The sequence below is a fragment of the Nerophis ophidion genome, linkage group LG02, assembly GCF_033978795.1.
Source record: "Nerophis ophidion isolate RoL-2023_Sa linkage group LG02, RoL_Noph_v1.0, whole genome shotgun sequence".
In the NCBI taxonomy this organism is placed as follows: domain Eukaryota; kingdom Metazoa; phylum Chordata; class Actinopteri; order Syngnathiformes; family Syngnathidae; genus Nerophis; species Nerophis ophidion.
Window position 1 is genome coordinate 37637185 of NC_084612.1, and position 21439 is coordinate 37658623.

General features: G+C 39.2%; 1 protein-coding gene across 6 annotated transcripts in view; it reads left to right on the forward strand.

Moving 5' to 3' along the window:
* Positions 1 to 20687, forward strand: part of scube2 (signal peptide, CUB domain, EGF-like 2) — a 59565-nt gene extending 38878 nt beyond the window's left edge. For all 6 annotated transcript variants that reach the window (XM_061883113.1, XM_061883122.1, XM_061883145.1 and 3 more), the window contains 7 exons: positions 6508 to 6678; positions 8483 to 8650; positions 12838 to 12999; positions 13060 to 13257; positions 13437 to 13589; positions 13718 to 13797; positions 19619 to 20687. In XM_061883113.1, coding sequence (XP_061739097.1) covers positions 6508 to 6678; positions 8483 to 8650; positions 12838 to 12999; positions 13060 to 13257; positions 13437 to 13589; positions 13718 to 13797; positions 19619 to 19765 — 1079 coding nt within the window. In that variant the 3' untranslated portion in view covers positions 19766 to 20687. The remainder of the gene's footprint in view (positions 1 to 6507; positions 6679 to 8482; positions 8651 to 12837; positions 13000 to 13059; positions 13258 to 13436; positions 13590 to 13717; positions 13798 to 19618) is intronic.
* Positions 20688 to 21439: the final 752 nt, after the last annotated feature.

Genomic DNA, 21439 nt, shown 5'->3' on the forward strand with positions numbered 1-21439 from the left:
AATTATGTTTTCTTAAGCTTTCAGTAATAGCCTTAACACTGCATGAAGAGTGTGTTGGCCATGGCAGGGTGTAGACATGTCATCTGGGAGAAAAGAGGAGGTGTATGGTGTGAGTGGTGGTGGGCTGACTGAAAGGCATTCTTAACCTCCAGCTCTTTTAAAGCAGCTATATTTTTCCCTCCTCCACCCCCGCCTTCCTGCTCTGGCTTAGCTCTGCAGTTTGATCCTTTTCAGTTTGCCCACTCCATTGAAAAGCCCGTTTGGGGCCGAGAGGAACTCCACAACGCAGCCTCCAGTGCATTCGGAGAAACGTGCTTTTCACTTCCTTTCTGCTGGCTCTGCGGTGTACTCGCCTTCATTTGTATTCACAAGTCGCCGTTTTCTCTCTCTTTTTAATCTGCTTTTGTCATGATCACTTTTCATTAGAATGACTGGCGTGTTAAAAAAAAAAGAGGTGCAGTTCTTCCATGTTTGTTTTAAGACGTTTAGGAAGTACTGTTGATTCAAGCTGGCACTTTGAGTGTTTTGTGTCGCCCCCACCGCGCCCCTCTTTCTGCATCCAAAGTGCCCCCCAGCTGGGGCCACTTTGCATGACCCCCAGCCACTAAACTGCTAAAGAGAATTGACTTCAGCCACACCATGGGAATCAATTAGCATCAGCTGTTTGGGCCAGGGCTTGATGGGCGCGAGCAACGATTGGGTCGAGCAGAATGGGGGGATTCAGAAAGCTGACCCCTTTTATTGGGTTCAGCTCCTTACCACTGTGATACCCGAGTGTTTTCCTATGTCATCAAGTAGGCAAAGACTGAGGGCTTGAATAGAGGTGAAAGGTCTTTTAAACCTCTTTGGGGCCATCAATTGGAGGACTCTATAGAAGCGGTCTCTGCATTTGAAAAGCTTCAAGGTTTTTTCATTATTTCCCTCTCACTCTGTCTCTTCTCTCACAGCTTCCCTCTGTCAAATAAAAGCTGTTCCAGAACAATGCGATGATGGCTCCTCATGCTCTTTCAGAGAAAACAATGGTACTCCCAAAAATTGAACCGCTCTTCAGAGAATTATATATATATTTTTTCTTTAACTGCAAAATTGAACAATTTGCTGAGCCGCACATAATGAATTAATCCCTTTGTGAGCTTCCGCTTCCAGGCTGCGTCTGAAGCACAGTGGAGCTTAATGGCTCATTGATTTATTCTCTCAAGTCAAGTTCTTAAGACTATCAAGACAGTCAGTCCTAAATTAATTACAGGCACATCTCTGAAGGGGAGGAACCAAAGCAACGTCCCTTTAATTAAGCTTTTAAGAGATAAGAGAGAAACACTCTCTTTGAATTACTTGTTTGCTTTCTTTTTTTTTAAGGCGGCAATAAAAGTAATTGGGCGACGCACAGCAGCCGTGCTCCATCAAGTAGTAGGAGGTGTCAGAGGCAGCTGTGGAGAGAAGCTTGCCGCTCTTTTGTCTCACCGCTTTCTACACGAATGCATTGGGCGGGAGTTTTGCACCGGGTTTAAACGGCCTGCCACTTTTAGATGGCCCCGACAGTTGTGCGTTGATATATGTAACGGTTTCTTGCGTCACTTGTTGCCTAATGTGAGGGAGAACATGCATACCTGTACTCGGTGTGTTCATGTGTAAGAGGATCATGCAGAAAGTATTAGGAGCTTGGTCAATGTTTGCTCTCGTCGATTACTGGTGGTTTAGGTGGAACTTATATCTTCAATGTGAGTAACGGCCTGAACATGATGGAAACCTGTTCCACATAGTTGCATTTTTATTTGCAGTTATTGTTGTTTTTCTGTCAAACAAAATGCACTTGTGACGAACAGGTTGAGTAATGCATTTTTAGTGAAGGAAAAACATGAATACACCTCTTGGTAAATTTTGCAAAAAAATTGCGATTCGATGTTTGTTTCATTTATGATTAATTTTGGGAACTTTGCTGTCATACCAGCAAGCACACACATGAGATGGCGTGAAATTTAGTACTCGAGATCCCTGATTTAGCCCAAAAAGTTCCACAAGAATGATCGTATGTACAAAATAATGTAAATACAGTAGGACAGTGGTTCTCAACCTTTTTTCAGTGATGTACCCCCTGTGATTTTTTTCTAATTCAAGAGCAAAGCATTTTTGGTTGAAAAAAAGAGATAAAGAAGTAAAATACAGCACTATGTCATCAGTTTCTGATTTATTAAATTGTATAACAGTGCAAAATATTGCTCATTTGTAGTGGTCTTTCTTGAACTATTTGGAAAAAATATATAAAAATAACTGAAAACTTGTTGAAAATTAACAAGTGATTCAATTATAAATAAAGATTTCTACACATAGAAGTAATCATCAACTTAAAGTGCCCTCTTTGGGGATTGTAATAGAGATTTATCTGGATTCATGAACTTAATTCTAAACATTTCTTCACAAAAAAAAAAATCTTTAACATCAATATTTATGGAACATGTCCACAAAAAATCTAGCTGTCAACACTGATTTGTTGCATTTCTTTTCAGTTTATGAACTTACATTCATATTTTGTTGAAGTATTATTCAATAAATATTTTTATAAAGGATTTTTGAATTGTTGCTATTATTAGAATATTTAAAAAAAAATCTCACGTACCCCTTGGCATACCTTCAAGTATTTTGTTGAAGTATTATTCAATAAATATTTTTATAAAGGATTTTTGAATTGTTGCTATTATTAGAATATTTTAAAAAAAATCTCACATACCCCTTGGCATACCTTAAAGTACCCCCAGGGGTACACGCACCCCCATTTCAGAACCACTGCAATAGGATATAAATAGAGTAGCATAGATTAATTGGAAAAGATTACCAATTAAATTTGTAATTTGTTTAAGTTATTTTAAATCATTTTGTATTTCCTTTTGGCCAAAAATAAAACATGTTTTTGCAGAAAACACACCTGAGTTGGCTTTAGATGGCCACCATAGTTGTTTATGTTATGCAGTTGTTATGATTTATTTGTTTCAGACATGTTTAACAAGTTACATTAAAGAACATAACATATGTTAGATTTGAACAATTCAAGATGTGAGAAAATTAGTAGTAAGATGTCACAATACGAAGGTCCTCAGCAGTCTTGGGTTCAATCCCGGGCTCGGGATCTTTCTGTGTGGGGTTTGCATGTTCTCCCCATGACTGCGTGGGTTCCCTCCGGGTACTCCGGCTTCCTCCCACTTCCAAAGACATGCACCTGGGGATAGGTTGATTGGCAACACTAAATGGGCCCTAGTGTGTGAATGTGAGTGTGAATGTCTATCTGTGTTGGCCCTGTGATGAGGTGGCGACTTGTCCAGGGTGTACCCCGCCTACCGCCCGAATGCAGCTGAGATAGGCGCCAGCGACCCCAAAAGGGACAAGCGGTAGTAAATGGATGGATAGTTCATTTATCGTTCACACCATAACTTGTGCATGTTTATATAAGGCTCACTTGAATATGAATAAATCTCAATCCATCCATCATCTTCCGCTTATCCGAGGTCGGGTCGCGGGGGCAACAGCCTAAGCAGGGAAACCCAGACTTCCCTCTCCCCAGCCACTTCCTCTAGCTCTTCCCGGGGAATCCCGAGGCGTTCCCAGGCCAGCCGGGAGACATAGTCTTCCCAACGTGTCCTGGGTCTTCCCCGTGGCCTCCCACCGGTTGGACGTGCCCTAAACACCTCCCTAGGGAGGTGTTCGGGTGGCATCCTGACCAGATGCCCGAACCACCTCATCTGGCTCCTCTCGATGTGAAGGAGCAGCGGCTTTACTTTGAGTCCCTCCCGGATGGCAGAGCTTCTCACCCTATCTCTAAGGGAGAGCCCCGCCACACGGCGGAGGAAACTCATTTCGGCCGCTTGTACCCGTGATCTTATCCTTTCGGTCATGACCCAAAGCTCATGACCATAGGTGAGGATGGGAACGTAGATCGACCGGTAAATTGAGAGCTTTGCCTTCTGGCTCAGCTCCTTCTTTACCACAACGGATCGGTACAACGTCCGCATTACTGAAGACGCCGCACCAATCCGCCTGTCGATCTCACGATCAACTCTTCCCTCACTTGTGAACAAGACTCCTAGGTACTTGAACTCCTCCACTTGGGGCAGGGTCTCCTCCCCAACCCGGAGATGGCATTCCACCCTTTTCCGGGCGAAAAGGGTGGAATCTCAATAAGAAAATGAAAATCAAGCACATTGACATTGAATAAACAAACTCGTCTAAAAATATTATGAATAGTACACTTAATTATTAATCCATGCATGACATGCATAAATAATAATGTATTGTTGATAATGATTGAATAGTATTTCTCACTTCTATAATGTGTTTTTGATAAGCATTTCATGTCCTTGTGCTGTCTTTCGAGCCTACCTACTGTATTTCGTTCAGCCGAGCACACATTTTGTTCAGTCTGTTTTCTATTTCATTTAACATTATTTTTACTTCTACCATGACCCCAGGTTGTTTCCCGTTTGCCTTTGTTGTGGTTTTTCTGTTGAGATTCTCCATCTGTTTATGCGCTCCCTTCATTGTTTACCTTTGGGTACTACACCAAATTATTTAGGGGGGCTCAAGAATGTTTTAGGGGGGCTTCTGCACGCCAATGGATGGAACACTGATTATTTTCACCTGCCTATGATTGGTGATCATTATCAATAATCAGAGTCAGAGCTTTAAATGCGAGTGTCACCCTGCCTTCCTCGCAGGTCCATTGTTTGCCTTTGTATTTTTAATAGCTCCACGGTCATGCTTTATTTTGGTATTGTTCAACAGTGAGACTTTCACTGAGGCTTTCACCGACTAAAGTCGAAAATTAAAGCCGGCGAAATGCAACTAAACACAAAATGCTTTCTGAGAAAGCAGAGAACCATCCCAATATTTTCTGGATCCCTTAGTAAAGTCTCAAACATCGACTGGTCGATCTCAATTGTCAGGTTGGCAACTCCTGATGTACAAAGACATTGTGTATTCATTGATGCGGCTGCTGAGTAGTAGTTATTTCTGTAGTGCTATCTGTGGGATATTTGTTGGGTTAAGATAAGCAGCAGTTTTTTTTAAAAAGGTTTAAAGGCTCTACCACACAAAGTAATGGTTCCTTCTTCAACAAAAGTTGGATCATGACACTGATTAAATATTTACCTGTGTCAGGAAGTTGTGTTATTGTTGCCATTGGTTTGTCTGTTAGCAAAATAACTCAAAAGGTTATGGATGGATTTTCATTAAAACTTTCAAGAAATGTCTAAAATTGGATAAGCAAAAACTAATTGTAGTTTGGGTCTGATACAGATCATTTCTGCTAGGTTACCTTATGAGCCTCTACTTTTGTGCATGGGCGTGTGTGTGTGTGTGTGTGTGTACGCGTGTGTTTGTGTGTGTGCGTGCGTGCGTGCATGCGTGCGTGTGTGCCTGCGTCCATGCTAGTGGCCCTGCTTCCCCCCACAGAGAAAGAGAGTGGACGATAGACAAGAGTCATTCCGCTATAAATAGCTCAAAAAGTTATAAGCAGGTTTTTATCTAACTTTCATAGAAAATGTCCAAAATGGGATGAGGAACAAGTCATTACATTTTCAGGCTGATCAGGAACGGTTTTACCACAGTACCTTAAGTTTATATTACTCGCTTTAACTTCTGAACTCCCATCAGACACAAAGGTAGTGGATGACTGACAAGAGGCTTCACTTTGTTTCTTTCATTCCACTATAGAATGCTCAAAATGCCATGGGTACATTTTGATGAAACTGTTAAGAAATGGAATAAGGATCAGGTGAATACATTTTGGGGCGGATCTGGCTAACCATCTGGATTCAGGACTTGTTTTTACTATTGGCAGGTAGGGCCCGGCAAAGGTCTGCGCTCTCAGAATGCTTTTCTAGTTGTCCTTTTAAATAATCTACAATTATCATTCTTTGTCATGTAAAATGTGCTGCAAATTACAGCATGATTCAAAGCTAGCTTAGTTGAGAGTCCTGTTTGATTCCAAAGGGGAAACAACTGCCGCTGATGAAGTCTGGCTTGTTTAAATTTTATGTTCTTGTTACACACTTGAAGTGCTGTGTTTATGGTGTAAATCTGCAGTGTTGTCAGGTCTGTTTGATTTGCGTGGCCGCGGGGCATCCGGGTTTATTTGTTGTCTGGCTTCCCCTCTCATGGCTTTTGCGGCGGGGCGCCCTATTGACACGCCATTCACTGATCTGTCCTTTAAATAGACGTTAATTACAAGTGTAGACAACATTAAGCTTTGGGTCTCCTAAAGCTTTGTTTTTGTTTGGTGAGGAGACAAGTCATACACCAGCCTGGGTACATAATCACCACCATGCCACATTACAGGGCTATTTTTACCTCGGCAGAGTGCATTTTTCTGTCCACGCAAGACAAAACACTCACCTTCCAGAGACATGCGGAATAAACACACGCATGGCAAAACAATGCAACTTTTATTTGTTGAGTCCAACTGCAGGTTTTTTCACTGATATGATAAATACCAATGTCACTCCCCCACCTGTCCAATAGTGAGCTGCAGTGTTGGCACCTTCTACGATGGCGACCAGGGGAGGTGTGTGCTGTGTCCAGCTGGTACCTATCAGGATGAAGAGGGACAGATGACTTGTGAAGTCTGCCCCGGACCTGAAGGAAGGGAGGTCGCCAAAGTGGCTGGAGCTCGGAACCTCTCAGAGTGCGGAGGTAATATAGAAATGTACAGTAGCTCCGAACAAGAGGACGTTCTGCACTGCTACTCTGTTACATTGACATCAAATTCACGTGACATTTTCTAAATAAGAGCAGACGCACGATCAAGGAAAGTTTCAGAAGAGTCCATACTCTGTGAGCCGTATAACAGTCAGATAAAAATATAATTAATATTATATTATTATTATAATTATTATTAAATGTAGGAAAAAAGCAGTTAGGGCAAACCTGGTTATACGTTAATTGTTTCTCAGGATGAATTAACTTATTTTTATTGGAAGTTTGCTGTAAACAAACAACTCATAGGTTATGCAAATGTGAAAAATAAGTGATAGTAAAATAAATACAAATTGGTTTTGGATTGGCGCTACTTTGAAATAATAATAATAAATAAATAAATAACAATATGATATGATTAATATGATTTTTTTCTACTGCGCACAATATTTTGTTGGTTCAACTTATACACAATATATAATATAAAAAGTCTAGATTTAATTTTATGAGTGCACAAGAGCGATCTACTGCGGAAATGCGCACAAGACAGAAAAATATGTTTAGTTGATGGAAGCCCACCACATCATTTTATGTGGTCTGCAAAAGCCTTGAAAAAATATGCTTCAAAACACATTTCTTTTTTTTCTTTTTTTGCTAAATGTATTTGTTTTTTACATTTTGACAGAAACACTGTAATGAATGCAAATTCTAAACTTGAATGTGATCTGATGATATAATAAGATATTCCAGAATTGTTTTTGTTATTAGAAATCCCAAAACATCTACTAAATTATCCATCAATTTTGTTAGTAAAATAATAAAATAAATGCATAGGCAATTGTGTAATAATATCATGAGGCGATTATACATCTATATCCATATGATATCTATGTATTGACCGTGGCAAGCTGCCCTCTGAGGGTTAGCCAGAACTGTGATTTGGCCCTCAGTGAAAACGGGTTTGAGCCCAGTCAGGCTACATGTAAATTACTTGTGGCGCCCCCTATGGGTTTTACTTAAAATTATTTTGAAGATATGCTACCGTTGTTTAAATATCATTCTTAGAGAAATGGTCATGACTTGTAGGACCTTCAAATCACCAGTCCTGCCCTTGCCTCTGCTGGATGCTTTTGCTTGATAGTGGCCATGTTTTTCCAACCAATCTCGCTCAAATTGTACACACATGTGCTTGCCAATCCTCCAAGGGTGTGTACTAAGTTTTGTGGTGATTCAGCTAAACACCCTAAAGTTACAGTGGGGGTTTTGTAGAGCTCATCAAACTGTGTGAGAAATGGGGTATACATTTAAATTTCACATATGTTTGCTTTGAATGCTGGCACCAAACATAAGAATGTTCACATAGAAGTGTTTTTAAGATCATCGTCAGATAATGTCTGTGAATTTAAGTTTATGTTTAAAAAAAAAAAAGTTAGGCAACACACAATAAGCTGCTTGTAACTGACTTTTTCATGATAAGGAACCACACAAGATGCGATAGTGCCTCGATAGCTCTGCTTTGTGTAAAACCAAAAAAGCTTAGATGTGAACTTTCAGAAGTGAATCAAAGCCACCATATTTTGGTCTCCATTCCTGTCGTTATCACACTCAGCGTGTGGTGTGATGCCAGAGCTTAAATCCACATCTCCACCGTAACAGACTAAACAAGTAGATTTATCTGTACACTCTTTGTATTAGTCCCCTAGCAGACACAAGGTGTGACGGGATAGGAGAATAAAAACATCCCTGTTGCGACATCTCACTCCTAACAAACAATGTTAAGTCATGGTGTGTGTGTGTTCAGGTCAGTGCACCCCAGGTCAGTACTCTCATGACGGCTTCACCCCCTGCATGCCGTGTCCACTGGGCTCATACCAGCCAGAAGTAGGACGCACCACCTGCTTCCCTTGTGGAGGTAACCTGGTCACCAGGCGCAGCGCTGCTGTCACCTTTCAAGAGTGTGAGACCAAAGGTGTGCAAGCTTTTTTATGTTGGTATTGCTCTCACTGATTACAAAGACAACTATGATGTTATTTTTAGTTTGTTGCCTTTTTACAAAATCTAAAAAAAATACACTTTGATTTTTAAATATGACATTTTGGACACCCTTGTAGTATTTGAATACCAGTAACTATTTTGTGTGTTCAAATGCTTATATATGCGGTCGTGGTCAAAAGTTTACATACACTTGTAAAGAACATAATGTGATGGCTGTCTTGATTTTCCAATAATTTCTACAACTGTTATTTTTTTTGGGATAGAGTGATTGGAGCACATACTTGAGGGTCACAAAAAACATTCATGAGTTTGGTTCTTTTATGAGCTCCTTATGGGTCTACTGAAAATGTGACCAAATCTGCTGGGTCAAAAGTGTACATACAGCAATGTTATTTTTTGTTACATGTCGCTTGGCAAGTTTCACTGCAATAACGCACTTTTGGTAGCCATCCACAAGCTTCTGGTTGAATTTTTGACCACTCCTTTTGACAAAATTAGTGCAGTTCAGCTAAATGTCTTGGTTTTCTGACATGCCCTTGTTTCTTCGGCATTGTCCTTATGTTCTCAATGGGGTATAAGTCAGGACTTTGGTAATGCCATTCTAAAACCTTAAGTCTAGCCTGATTTAGCCATTCCTTTACCACTTTTGACGTGTGTTTTGGTTCATTGTCCTGTTGGAACACCCAAGTGTGCCTAAGACCCAACCTCCAGGCTGATGATTTTAGGTTGTCCTGAAGAATTTGGAGGTAATCCTCCTTTTTCATTGTCCCATTTACTCTCTGTAAATCACCAGTTCCAAATGCAACAAAACAGGCCCAGAGCATAATTCTACCACCACCATGCCTGACGGTAGGATTGGTATTCCTGGAATTAAAGGCCTCACCTTTTCTCCTCCAAACATATTGCTGGGTATTGTGGCCAAACAGCAACATTTTTGTTTCATCTGACATTACATGGGTTGTCATTTGAAACGGAAATTGAGCTGTTTGGCCACAATACCCAGCAATATGTTTGGAGGAGAAAAGGTGAGGATTACTTTCAAATTTTTCAAGACAACCTAAAATCATCAGCCCGGAGGTTAGGTCTTGGGTGCAGTTGGGTGTTCCAACAGGACAATGACCCCAAACACACATCAAAAGTGACTTAAGTCAGGACTTTCAGTCAACGTGTGGACAATGTTGAAGAAACAAGTCCATGTAAGAAAACCAACAAATTTAGTTGAACTGCACTAATTTTGTCAAGAGGAGTGGTCAAAAATTCACCCAGAAGCTTGTGGATGGCTACCAAAAGCACTTTATTGCAGTGAAACTTGCCAAGGGACATGTAACCAAATATTAACATTGCTGTATGTATACTTTTGACCCAGCAGATTTGCCCACATTTTCAGTAGATCCACTATAAATTCATAAAAGAACCGAACTTCATGAATGTTTTTTGTGACCAACAAGTATGCGCTCCGATTACTCTATCACAAAAAAATAAGAGCTGTAGAAATTATTGGAAACTCAAGACGGCCATGACATTATGTTCTTTACAAGTGTATGTAAACTTTTGACCACGACTGTATATATGTATATATATATATATATTTTTTTTTAAATCTTTTTTAATTTATTTAGCTCTGATTGAACACAATAAATTATGACAAGCTGTTATGCTACAACTGCTTTAGGTTGAACTTGGTCCCCTCCAAAACACTCCTGGACTAATTCTTTGTTAGGAATTAGAAGAAAATCTGCCCTACAGAAGACAAAAAGAAATTAGAAATAGTCTGTTCCAAGGTCAAACTGTTGCCATCATTAAATTGTCATTAAATGTATAAGCATTTTTAAGTAAAACTTAATATCGATACAGTAAGATTCCATAAAGGTATAAGACATAAAGCTATGACAACATATTTTAATTATAATTATGAATAATCTAATTTTATAGTTACGTCAACCAAGTGTATAAATAGGTAAACCAACGTAAAACCAAAAAGCAAATCCAAGATTCTACTCATTGTCACTTCTGTTGCCTCTTGTTGAGGCAGCTCCTTCTTTTGGAATAAGTGATGCAATAATACAAATGTCTCATGCATGACAGCTGTAAGAACTCTGATGTTTTGTGCAACCTGAAGTTGGAATTGTACATATTTAGATTTAACCTTTAGAGGTTTCACTGTATTCCTCTATGGTAAAATTTCTGTTTACAGTTTTTTCTTTATTAGCCTGTTTTTTCTATAACTGTGAAAATGATGCAAACTGCACGCATCTAAATAGACATACCCTTTACTAGTATGAAAGTACATGTTTGAAAATTTGTTTTGCCAATTTTAATGTAATCGTTTCTGATTTTAAAAAAATTATATTAATATTAAATAACTAAATTTTGTGAAAGTATTACAAAATATAAAAAACTTTTTTTAAATGCACATTTGTGTTGTGAAATATGAATACAATATTTTTTTAAATTTGTAAAAATAAGTTCAAACAAACATTTTGATGAAAAATAGAACTGAATTATACAATATTGTCATACTAATAAATTCTTACAAGCTATAGCGCCATATCATGTTTTATTGGGATCTGAGCCAGATTGTTATTTGAAGCATTTATCTATTTTTTTATTTAAAATACTTACATGCGTGAATCTCCGGCAAATCTTATTAGAACAGTGAGTAATTTGTCGTGCTTGCATAGGATTTTAATTCAGTGGCGGACCTTGCGTTTCCCACCTAGGCCTTCAATGATATCCGACTTCAATAATTACCTCTTAAAATACCATCACTTATATCACCGCATGACCATTGCTGGAGAAATACTATACAGAAACACACCCACGCACGACTGGGCATTGATCCACCTCAACAGTGTACAAAACAGGTACAAAAAACATATTAAAAGTGACTGCGTGGGTTCCCTGCGGGTACTCCGGCTTCCTCCCACCTCCAAAGACATGCACCTGGGGATAAGTTGATTGGCAACACTAAATTGGCCCTAGTTTGTGAATGTTGTCTGTCTATCTGTGTTTGCCTTGCGATGAGGTAGCGACTTGTCCAAGGTGTACCCCACCTTCCGCCCGATTGCAGCTGAGATAGGCACCAGCACCCCCCGCGTCCCTGAAAGGGATAAGCAGTAGAAAATGGATGGATGGATGAAAAATAAAATATTTGAACTCCCTATATGTAGCACCCCTTCGAGGTGGTACCGCTCGTTGTCGGCTTTTTCGAATGGAAATGACGAGCATTTCCCCGTTTCATCGCCAGAACAGTTGAGCTAGCTTCCGGGGTTGGCCGACATCGTCTCACAAGATGTAATTTCTCTTTAAATATCCTTTTTGAAAATGGCCTCGCAAGTATATATCGGCCAACGTTTTGTTCTCCTTCTCTGCTATCCCGGTCTGGCTACGGTGCAACACTTCCTGCTAAATTGAAACTTGTAATTGGATACTCACTTTGGAATGACAAGTGAGTATCCAATCACAGTCTCGTTAACATCAGGCACTTAGGGCTACTGTCAACAACTTGTGATGTGATTGGCTATCGCAACTGTCTATCAACTCTATGTGTTTTCAAATTCATCAGGGAACGGTCCTGGTGAGTATATAATCACAGGACGCCTAAATGTCACATTCAACGTGAGGCCATCTGGAAGGCCTTACCGACAACAACTCGTGATCTGATTGGCTATTGCAATTATCCATCAACTGTATGTGACCGTTCACTTACAGTGCAGGGACGCCCGCATTGTTGATTTTGAAGGCCTCGGGCAGATATCATACAGCATGGCAACATAAGCTAGCTGACTTCTGATTGAATACAAACTAAAACTAAAAACAACAGCCCTGGAAGGAGCATAATATGACATTAAGACAATATGAATACTTTTGGATATTCAGGGAAAGTAAAAAAAAAAATATTTTTATCTTTAATTATGATCATGATTTCTTGTTATGTTAGGCCAGCAGAGAAGGCCTTGCTGCCCCTGACGCCACACCACTGTTTGAATTAGATCCAGAGAATTAGTTATGGATCCATAGTAACAAAGTCTTTGTGATTTTAAAAGGTGGTATATATTTTGTTAGAAGTGTACATTTGGATGTAATTGTTGGGAGTTTTCATAACTTATGTATGAATCTAATAGAAATCGATGACCAACATCCATGTTTTCGTCCTCGTAGTTCAGTGCTCTCCGGGCCATTACTACAACACAACAACGCACCGCTGCATCCGCTGCCCCACGGGCACGTTTCAGGTGGAGTTTGGCCAGAACTACTGTGTCTCCTGCCCTGGAAACACCACCACCGATTTTGACGGCTCCACAAACATTATGCAGTGCAAAAGTATGTTTGTACACCATAAGTTATCTTGATAGATTGCTGAAATGGCATGTGGTTTTACAGACAGACAGTGTGGAGGCGTGCTTGGAGATTTCACCGGTTACATCGAGTCACCCAACTATCCTGGGAATTACCCCTCCAACGTGGAGTGCACGTGGACCATCAACCCGCCGCCCAAGCGTAGGATTCTTATTGTGGTGCCTGAGATCTTCCTGCCAATTGAGGATGAGTGTGGAGACTACTTGGTCATGAGGAAGAGCTGTTAGTGTCAATTATGAGTTACATTTGCACAATCTGATCACATCTAGAAAAAAATGTATAAAGTTAATAAAGCATAGTTTGAAAGGTATAAGGTAGTAGTATTCAATCTACAACTGCCACACGCAACATAATGCGCAATTAATAATAATGATCTCAAATCTTTAACATTAATTTCACAGCTGTCTCCAACTCTGTGACCACCTATGAAACGTGTCAGACTTACGAGCGTCCCATCGCCTTCACCTCCCGCTCCAAGAGGCTGTGGATACAATTCCGATCCAACGAGGGTAACAGCGGGAAAGGCTTCCAGGTTCCTTACGTTACGTATGATGGTGAGCAGTGACACAACAAAAAAATTGATTTCCTGTCCCATTAATTTAATGTTGTCTAGGCTATATGTATGCAAATTTCTCTTGTTACACTCAGACGCTCTTTATGGACTTTTTTTTTTTTTTTCCAGAGGACTACCAAGAGTTGATAGAGGACATAGTCAGGGATGGGAGGTTATACGCCTCAGAGAATCACCAAGAGATTCTAAAGGTATGCACATAATCATTTTTGGAATTACATTTTTTTTGCTTGAAAATACCAGAAATCACAAGGCAATTTATTCATAACATCAATTTTTGAAAAAATCAAATTTCTCTGTATTTGAAGAAGTGTGTACTGCCCTCTTTTGGAAAGTAGTAGAATGACAAGTTCCAGCTGATAATGCCATTGTTTGTGAGTGGCAGTTGATGCTTTGTACTTTGAACTTACGTTTCAACGTTGCGCTTTTTAAAACCGGGGTTCTTATAGTAAGCAGTAATCCAACATAACAAACGTGATGGGTGCAGTACATTTTCTAACGTCCTAACTAGGAACAGGTTCTGGATTCTGTACATTTGCAGGTACGACCACATTTTGTTGGTTTTGCCAGGTATCGAACAATTCACATAAAATCAAACTTTGCCAGTATTCGATGCCTTTGTTGCACGTGATGCCATTTCTGGTTGCAAAATAAACACCTGTGAGGAAACAAAGCAAGTGTGCCTGCTGTAAAATGCTCTAATGGAAAGTGAGGCTCCCCTTTTCCAAAATGTACTAGCCTGATGGATTTGTCATATCCACGCTACTGGCAATTTTAATACCTGCAAATTTGGTAATAAAAACTTCAACCAACATGCATGTTACAACAGCAAGTGTGAATTAAGTACAATACGTACAGTACAAACACTTTGTAGGGCTCAACAGAAGGCTAGACTGACAGTCAGCTTCATTGCAAAAACAATTTCCTAGCTCGGCAACAAACGGTAGCCTATACACACCATCTAAGGTTTTGAAATTACAACTGCATGCAAAGTCTACCATAAACGTAATACTTGTAAATGAGACTAAGAAATGTAATGACTGTAAAACAATTGGAAAGCACAGTTAAAATAATAGGCTCATTTTTAAATGTTACATTAAAAAAGGAGATTGTATTATTGAATTGTTAATATATATTAACACACACATGAGTAGCAAATATTGATACCGGTATCAGTTACCAGGTACTGTGTTGGTTCAAAAGTGAAAGGTACCCATCGTTAGTCTTAAGATATATTCATTATTCTGTGTTTTCCCTCATGTTTAATTCTTCACCAGGTTGTTGGCCTAAACACAACACCGGCTGACAAAGTTATTATTCAAGTTTAGCTTTTGGCAATGTTGAGCATTGTTCACATGAGGTTGAAAACATTCTTGCATATCTGCTTCGCTGTGCAAACCACAAGAACAAGTATGTTTTGGTTTGGACCAGCACCGAACCTCTGCCCTCTCCTGAGGCCGACCACAAATTCAAAATGAAGTAACCTGCAATGTTGCTCTTCCATGAAACCAACATTTCACATTTCAGTACTCAACCACCACAGTCATGTTAATTTTTGCTGGACTAAATATTGTCCCACAAATTATTACATGTAAACGTTCCTATTATCAGTGTTATTTTGAGACCAAATTGAGCGCTAACATATACATTATATATAATAATGATAACAATGCAATTAATTCTTACAAATGCAATAAACTTGGATTTCTTGTTAGTATTTTTTACTTTTGTAAATGTAAGCTCAAAAACTTAGTTTTGTTGTTTTTTGATGTTGCCATCACTTCCCAACAAATTGTTTATACTGGCTCATCTCACTTGCTGGGGGGGGGCTACAAATGGGTGGAAGGCATGGTTCACCCTGGACAAGTCGCCACCTTATCGCAGGGCCAACACAGACAGAGAGACAACATTCACACACTAGGGCCAATTTAGTGTTGCCAATCAACCTATCCCCAGGTGCATGTCTGTGGAAGTGGGAGGAAGCCAGAGTACCCAGAGAGAATCCACGCAGTCACGGGGAGGACATGCAAACGCCACACAGAAAGATCACGAGCCCGGGATTGAACCCAAGATATTTTTTCCTCACAATTTTTGTTAACTCGCAATGCTTGTCACCAAAAATTCGCAACTAGTGAGGCTCTCTGTCCGTGCATCTTGTGTTGTAAACTAGCAGCCCGCCTTCGCCCACCGAGACAAAGATTGTGGATGACTGACAAGAGGATTGACTCAGTTTGTTTATTTCTGCCATTAAATAAACATGTTTAATGCTGAGAGCGATTTCACAAATTGAACCCTCTTATACTCTTTGTCAAAGCAAGAGACAAAGAAAACAAACACTCAGACATAGGATAAGATAGGCCAGGGGTTCTTAACCTTTTTGACCCGGCGGCCCAACTTTTCCACGACCGAGGGGTCTGAGGCCCACTCAATTATTAACAGTGAAATGGTCACCTTACTCTTGATTTTAATCGTATTTAATAATTATATGTTACCTGCTTACAGTCTAACAGGACAAATCTTTTGAAATAATATTAAAGCATGGGTTAATGACAAAGATTATTATCAAGGCTTGGATCAGGCTTTAACAAAAATAAATCTTAATTTTACATACTATTATGCAGTACTAAAATAAATACATTCTAACTTAACTAATAATAATATGTATGTTTCTTAAATAAACTAGCAATAAAATTCAAGGTGCAAATGACAATACAGCTTCCCCACTTTAGTCATAATTTTTGCACTTAAGAAACTTCTCTTCTATGATTTTAGCTCCAGACTTCTTCTGTTTGTTTATATTGTCATTACTGCCACAAGTGGTGGAAAAGTGTATTAAAACTGAGTATTGCTGCAGTCTATACAGGCCACAGCTGAGATTTTGGTGGTCAACTCGGGGGCGCTCTCAGCGTAAAAATGGGCCAGTGGCCCTATGTTTAAGAAACACTAGCAATTTATCAATGACTGCAAAAGTATTTACAGTATTTTTCAGATTATAAATCGCTCCAGAGCATACGTCGCACCTGCCGAAAATGTATAATAAAGAAGGAGTATTAAATCGCACTGGAGTATTAAATCGCATTCTTGGGGGAATTTTTTTTGATAAAATCCAACACCAAGAATAGACATTTGAAAGGCAATTCAAAAAAAATAAATAATAGTGAACAACAGGCTGAATAAGTGTACGTTATATGACGCATAAATAACCAACTGAGAAGGTGCCTGTTATGTTAATGTAACATATTATGGTAAGAGTCATTCAAATAACTATAACATATAGAACATGCTATACGTTTACCAAACAATCTGTGACCTCCTAATTGATAAATCCCATGAAATCTTCTTCCTCGATGTCGCTTCTAAACAACTCTGCCAACTTCAAAGGTATGCGCCGCTTTTTCGTCGTTTTCTGCTGCATATTTCACTACGTCCAGTTTGTAATCTGCAGTACATTATTTCCTTTTCGGTCCAATTTTTGTTCAGCCCTTCTCAGTTTTTATAAGTTACCGCCAACGATGAAATGATCCATTTTAATAGCTACGGCAGTAGCATATAGCAGTTAGCATATAGCAGTTAGCATTCCATGACCCACAATGCACTTCTGCCATGACCCTTCCCCGCCGAATTCTTATTGGTCGACGTGTGTGTGACGATTGCTGACATTTTCTTCGTCTCTTCCGCGAATGAGATAAATAATATTATTTGATATTTTACGGTAATGTGTTAATAATTTCACACATAAGCTGCTCCGGAGTATAAGTCGCACCCCTGGCCAAACCATGAAAAAAACTGCGATTTATAGTCCGAAAAATACGGTAGTTGATTTCCATTTATTGTTTAATTAATTGATTTATAGGCACTCAATATAAAGGTATCCAATACAAGAGCTCTATCACAAATTGGGTGTTTATTGTTGTACTGTAGATGGTAGTGCTACAAAACAGCCCTGCATCATACTGAGATCTATTGTAAATGTTTCGCCTACCTCAAAAAAATAAGGTCACTATCATAGCTTTCATTAGAACCGGATGTGATGAAATGTTTAAAACTGATTTTAAAATATGTTTCCTTACTGCAAGAGGCATATAACATGTTTTCTAGTATGAAAAATGGGCATTTTTAGGACTCATTATAAATGCGTCCTTTATTTTTCATCATTTGTGGAATGGTGAGGTTGGGCTTGGAATTGAATTCCCACAAATAGTGCGGCTGTATTGTACATCGTAACTCTGCACTAGTCCAGTTTAATGCCATTTAACAGGAGTTAGTGGGACATAATAGAACACAACTGTAAACATCACTAGCATAGCTTACAGTGCTAACATTACACTCACATTTTAACAGCAACATCAGGCAAGGTTAGCTTTATTGCTGAAGAAAAAATAAATTATTAAAATTATAGCTTTCACATTTGTTGCTGACTGATCAATAGTTTTCAGAGCTGCAGCCTTACTTTAAGATGTGTGCCAAAGCCTTTTCCTTCATGAAGTGGTGGACGTACTGTATACTAATGTAACTGGTATATTTTTCTAGTCAGAGGTTGGTCAGAGGTGGTATCATTTCCAAGGGAAAGAAACAAATAAATGAGGGAGATGATTGATTTTTCTCTCAATTGGTGCTTATAAACATCCTTTTTTTTGGCGTACCGAAATATGATGAAGTATATGAAGCACTTGGCTTCACTGTAATCACGGTGGGAGATGAGGAAAAAAATGTTATTAAGCTGACAATGTTATGCAAGGGTATAGCGACCCCAAAAGGGAATAAGCGGTAGAAAATGGATGGATGGATATACTATTTATAGTCATGGTGGAAAGGGGAAATATGTTCTTCTTTGTAGGGTGGACATAACAGAAAATATTTGAGAAGCACTGCTCTGGGGTCACATACAGTATATATAATATCGTACTGTAAAAATCAAGGTTGTCCTTCCCTATATGCAGGTCACACAATGTGTGTAAGGCCCCACACACTGTGGGGGTCCTGGTTTGCGAGGAAAGGAACGTGCAAAATATCAATTAACAAATCACATTGCAGCTGCAAACATATTCCTACCTCCTTCCTGCTCCGTCATTGATGATAAATATAAAAGCAAATTTCCTCAAACATTCTAAATGATGCACTTTGTCAATGTCAATTTCCCATGAATTTGTTTTAATACAAAAGATGAATTAAAATCAATAAAATTTTGATTAAAAAAATAATAAAAAATGGTCCCCTATGAATAAACAGTATGATTTTTTTTTTGGAATGGGATTGCTCAAAATAAAATTCTGCTCAGGGCCCCAATTTAACCACGAGTGGGTGGCTTTGTTTAGAACATTATTACGGACTTTTGCCAGGAATACATGCAACTTATGTTTAATATGTGTTATTTTGCGCTAAAAATAATAATTATTTAACAATGTATTTCCCATATATTTGTTTTAGTACAAACATGCATCAAAATAAATTCAAGTTTGATTATAAAAGTATAAAAATGCTATCAATCCATTTTATAACATTTATTCCCTTTGGGGTCACGGCGGGGCGCTGGTGCCTATCTCAGCTACAATCGGGCGGAAGGCGTCATACAGCCTGGACAAGTCACCACCTCATCACAGGGCCAACACAGATAGACGGACAATAGTCACACTCACATTCACACACTAGGGCCAATTTAGTGTTGCCAATCAACCTATCATCAGGTGCATGTCTTTGGAGGTGGGAGGAAGCCGCAGTACCTGGAGGGAACCCACGCAGAAAGATCTCGAGCCCGGGATTGAACCCAGGACTACTCAGGACCTTAGTATTGTGAGGCACATGCACTAATAGCCCCTGTTCCACCGTGCTGCCCCAATATAAAAATGGATTCACAAAAATTCTGCGCAGGGTCCCAATCTAACCAGGGACGACCCTGGTTAAAACATTATTACAAAAGTCAATTTTGCTTATTTGTGGACCTCCTAATAATAAAAAGTTTCATTTTGAATGCATCTTCTTTGTTTTTCATGTGTTTTCCATTTTCTCATTCAGGACAAGAAGCTGATGAAGGCCTTGTTTGACGTCCTGGCTCACCCACAAAACTTCTTCAACTACACAGCGCAAGAATCAAGAGAAATGTTCCCCAAATCTTTCATCCGTTTCCTGCGTTCCAAAGTCCTGAGATTCCTGCGTCCTTAGTGAAGTGCTGAATGACACTCTAAATTCAAATAGCTAAATACAAACCACAGTTTTAATATTTTCTGTAGTTCTATGCTTAATAATCAAGTGGATTGCACGCCTGTGGAGAAATGAAAGAAAAGAAAGTCGACTTGTACATTCCAGCCTCAGAAAAGCATCAGGATCACTTTTACCACTTTGTAATAAAACAAAGCAACTACATTAACTTCATAGCCTCATTTTAGATGCATATTATAAATCTCAATATGATGTTTGAAAGCAGTATTTTCATCTTAGCTGCATTCATCTTGCTAAAACTGCTTATGAGACTTTTGCTAATACCATGCTGATAAGAAGTGGTATTGTGTATATAGAGTGTGTACTGTATGTACTGTGTGTAGTTTTAACATAGTGGAGGTGGAGTGACAGCGACGCTTTGAGAGGAAAGAAACAATGATAGCACAAATGTTGTTCTTGGGAACTTTAGCACTACGATGAAAGTAGTCAAACCACAAAAAGCAATTATCCCGATGAATGTTTTGTAAATGATGTAAAAAGTTGTAGGTGAAATTCAATGACTTGTTTGACGATGTAATACTGCATCTCTTATTCTTAGAGGTTCAAATTTTTTCAGAAAAAACGTTTTCACTTTTCGAAGAGAGTGAAAAGAAATTGTCGTTTAAAATTATGGCACCCCCAAAATGACACATTTCTTCTTTTGAATTATTATTTTTATTGTGAACCAACAACCAAAGACAGCTGTTCACTCTTTTGACAATTGAGGACATGTTTCTGAGTAACAGTAATATGAGGTAATGAAACGTTTTGTAAAAATAGAAGTGAGCTACTCACCTGCCTTTGACCATTTGTGTGTGTGTGTATATTTTTATGGGTTTGTACATCTACTATGCTGTAAATAAAGATAGAAAACCTTACAATATTATTGTTTTGCATTAATTGTAATTTTTTTAAATTGTCACTTCCATCCTCTAACACTTGCTCATAAATGTTTGAAATATATATATGCTGCAATACTTTTGATTTGGTTTGAGGTTTTTTTTTTTGGCATTAATTGACTGTACATGGGCTTCACGGTGGAAGAGAGGTTAGTGCGTCTGCCTCACAATACGAAGGTCCTGCAGTCCTGGGTTCAATCCCAGGCTCGGGATCTTTCTGTGTGGAGTTTGCATGTTCTCCCCGTGAATGCGTGGGTTCCCTCCGGGTACTCCGGGTTCCTCCCTCTTCCAAAGACATGCACCTGGGGATAGGTTGATTGGCAACACTAAATTGTCCCTAGTGTGTGAATGTGAGTGTGAATGTTGTCTGTCTATCTGTGTTGGCCCTGCGATGAAGTGGCGACTTGTCCAGGGTGTACCCTGTCTTCTGCCCGATTGTAGCTGAGATAAGCGCCAGCGCCCCCCGGGACCCCAGAAAGGGAATAAGCGGTAGAAAATGGATGGATGGATGGATGTACATGCCTAATTAATTTTTTAAATAGAATTATTTAGGTCAATCCAAAAGACAATAACCACATTAGGGATGTTACATTCGTGAACGAGTTGATTCTTTTGAGCAGCTCTTTCAAGTTTGGTGGTCCGAGAAATGAGAAATGATTCGCAATTGCAAGCCATTTTTTTGAGAGCAATTTTTTATGCACATGGAGATACAGTGTCACTAGGCCGGCAACTGGACTAG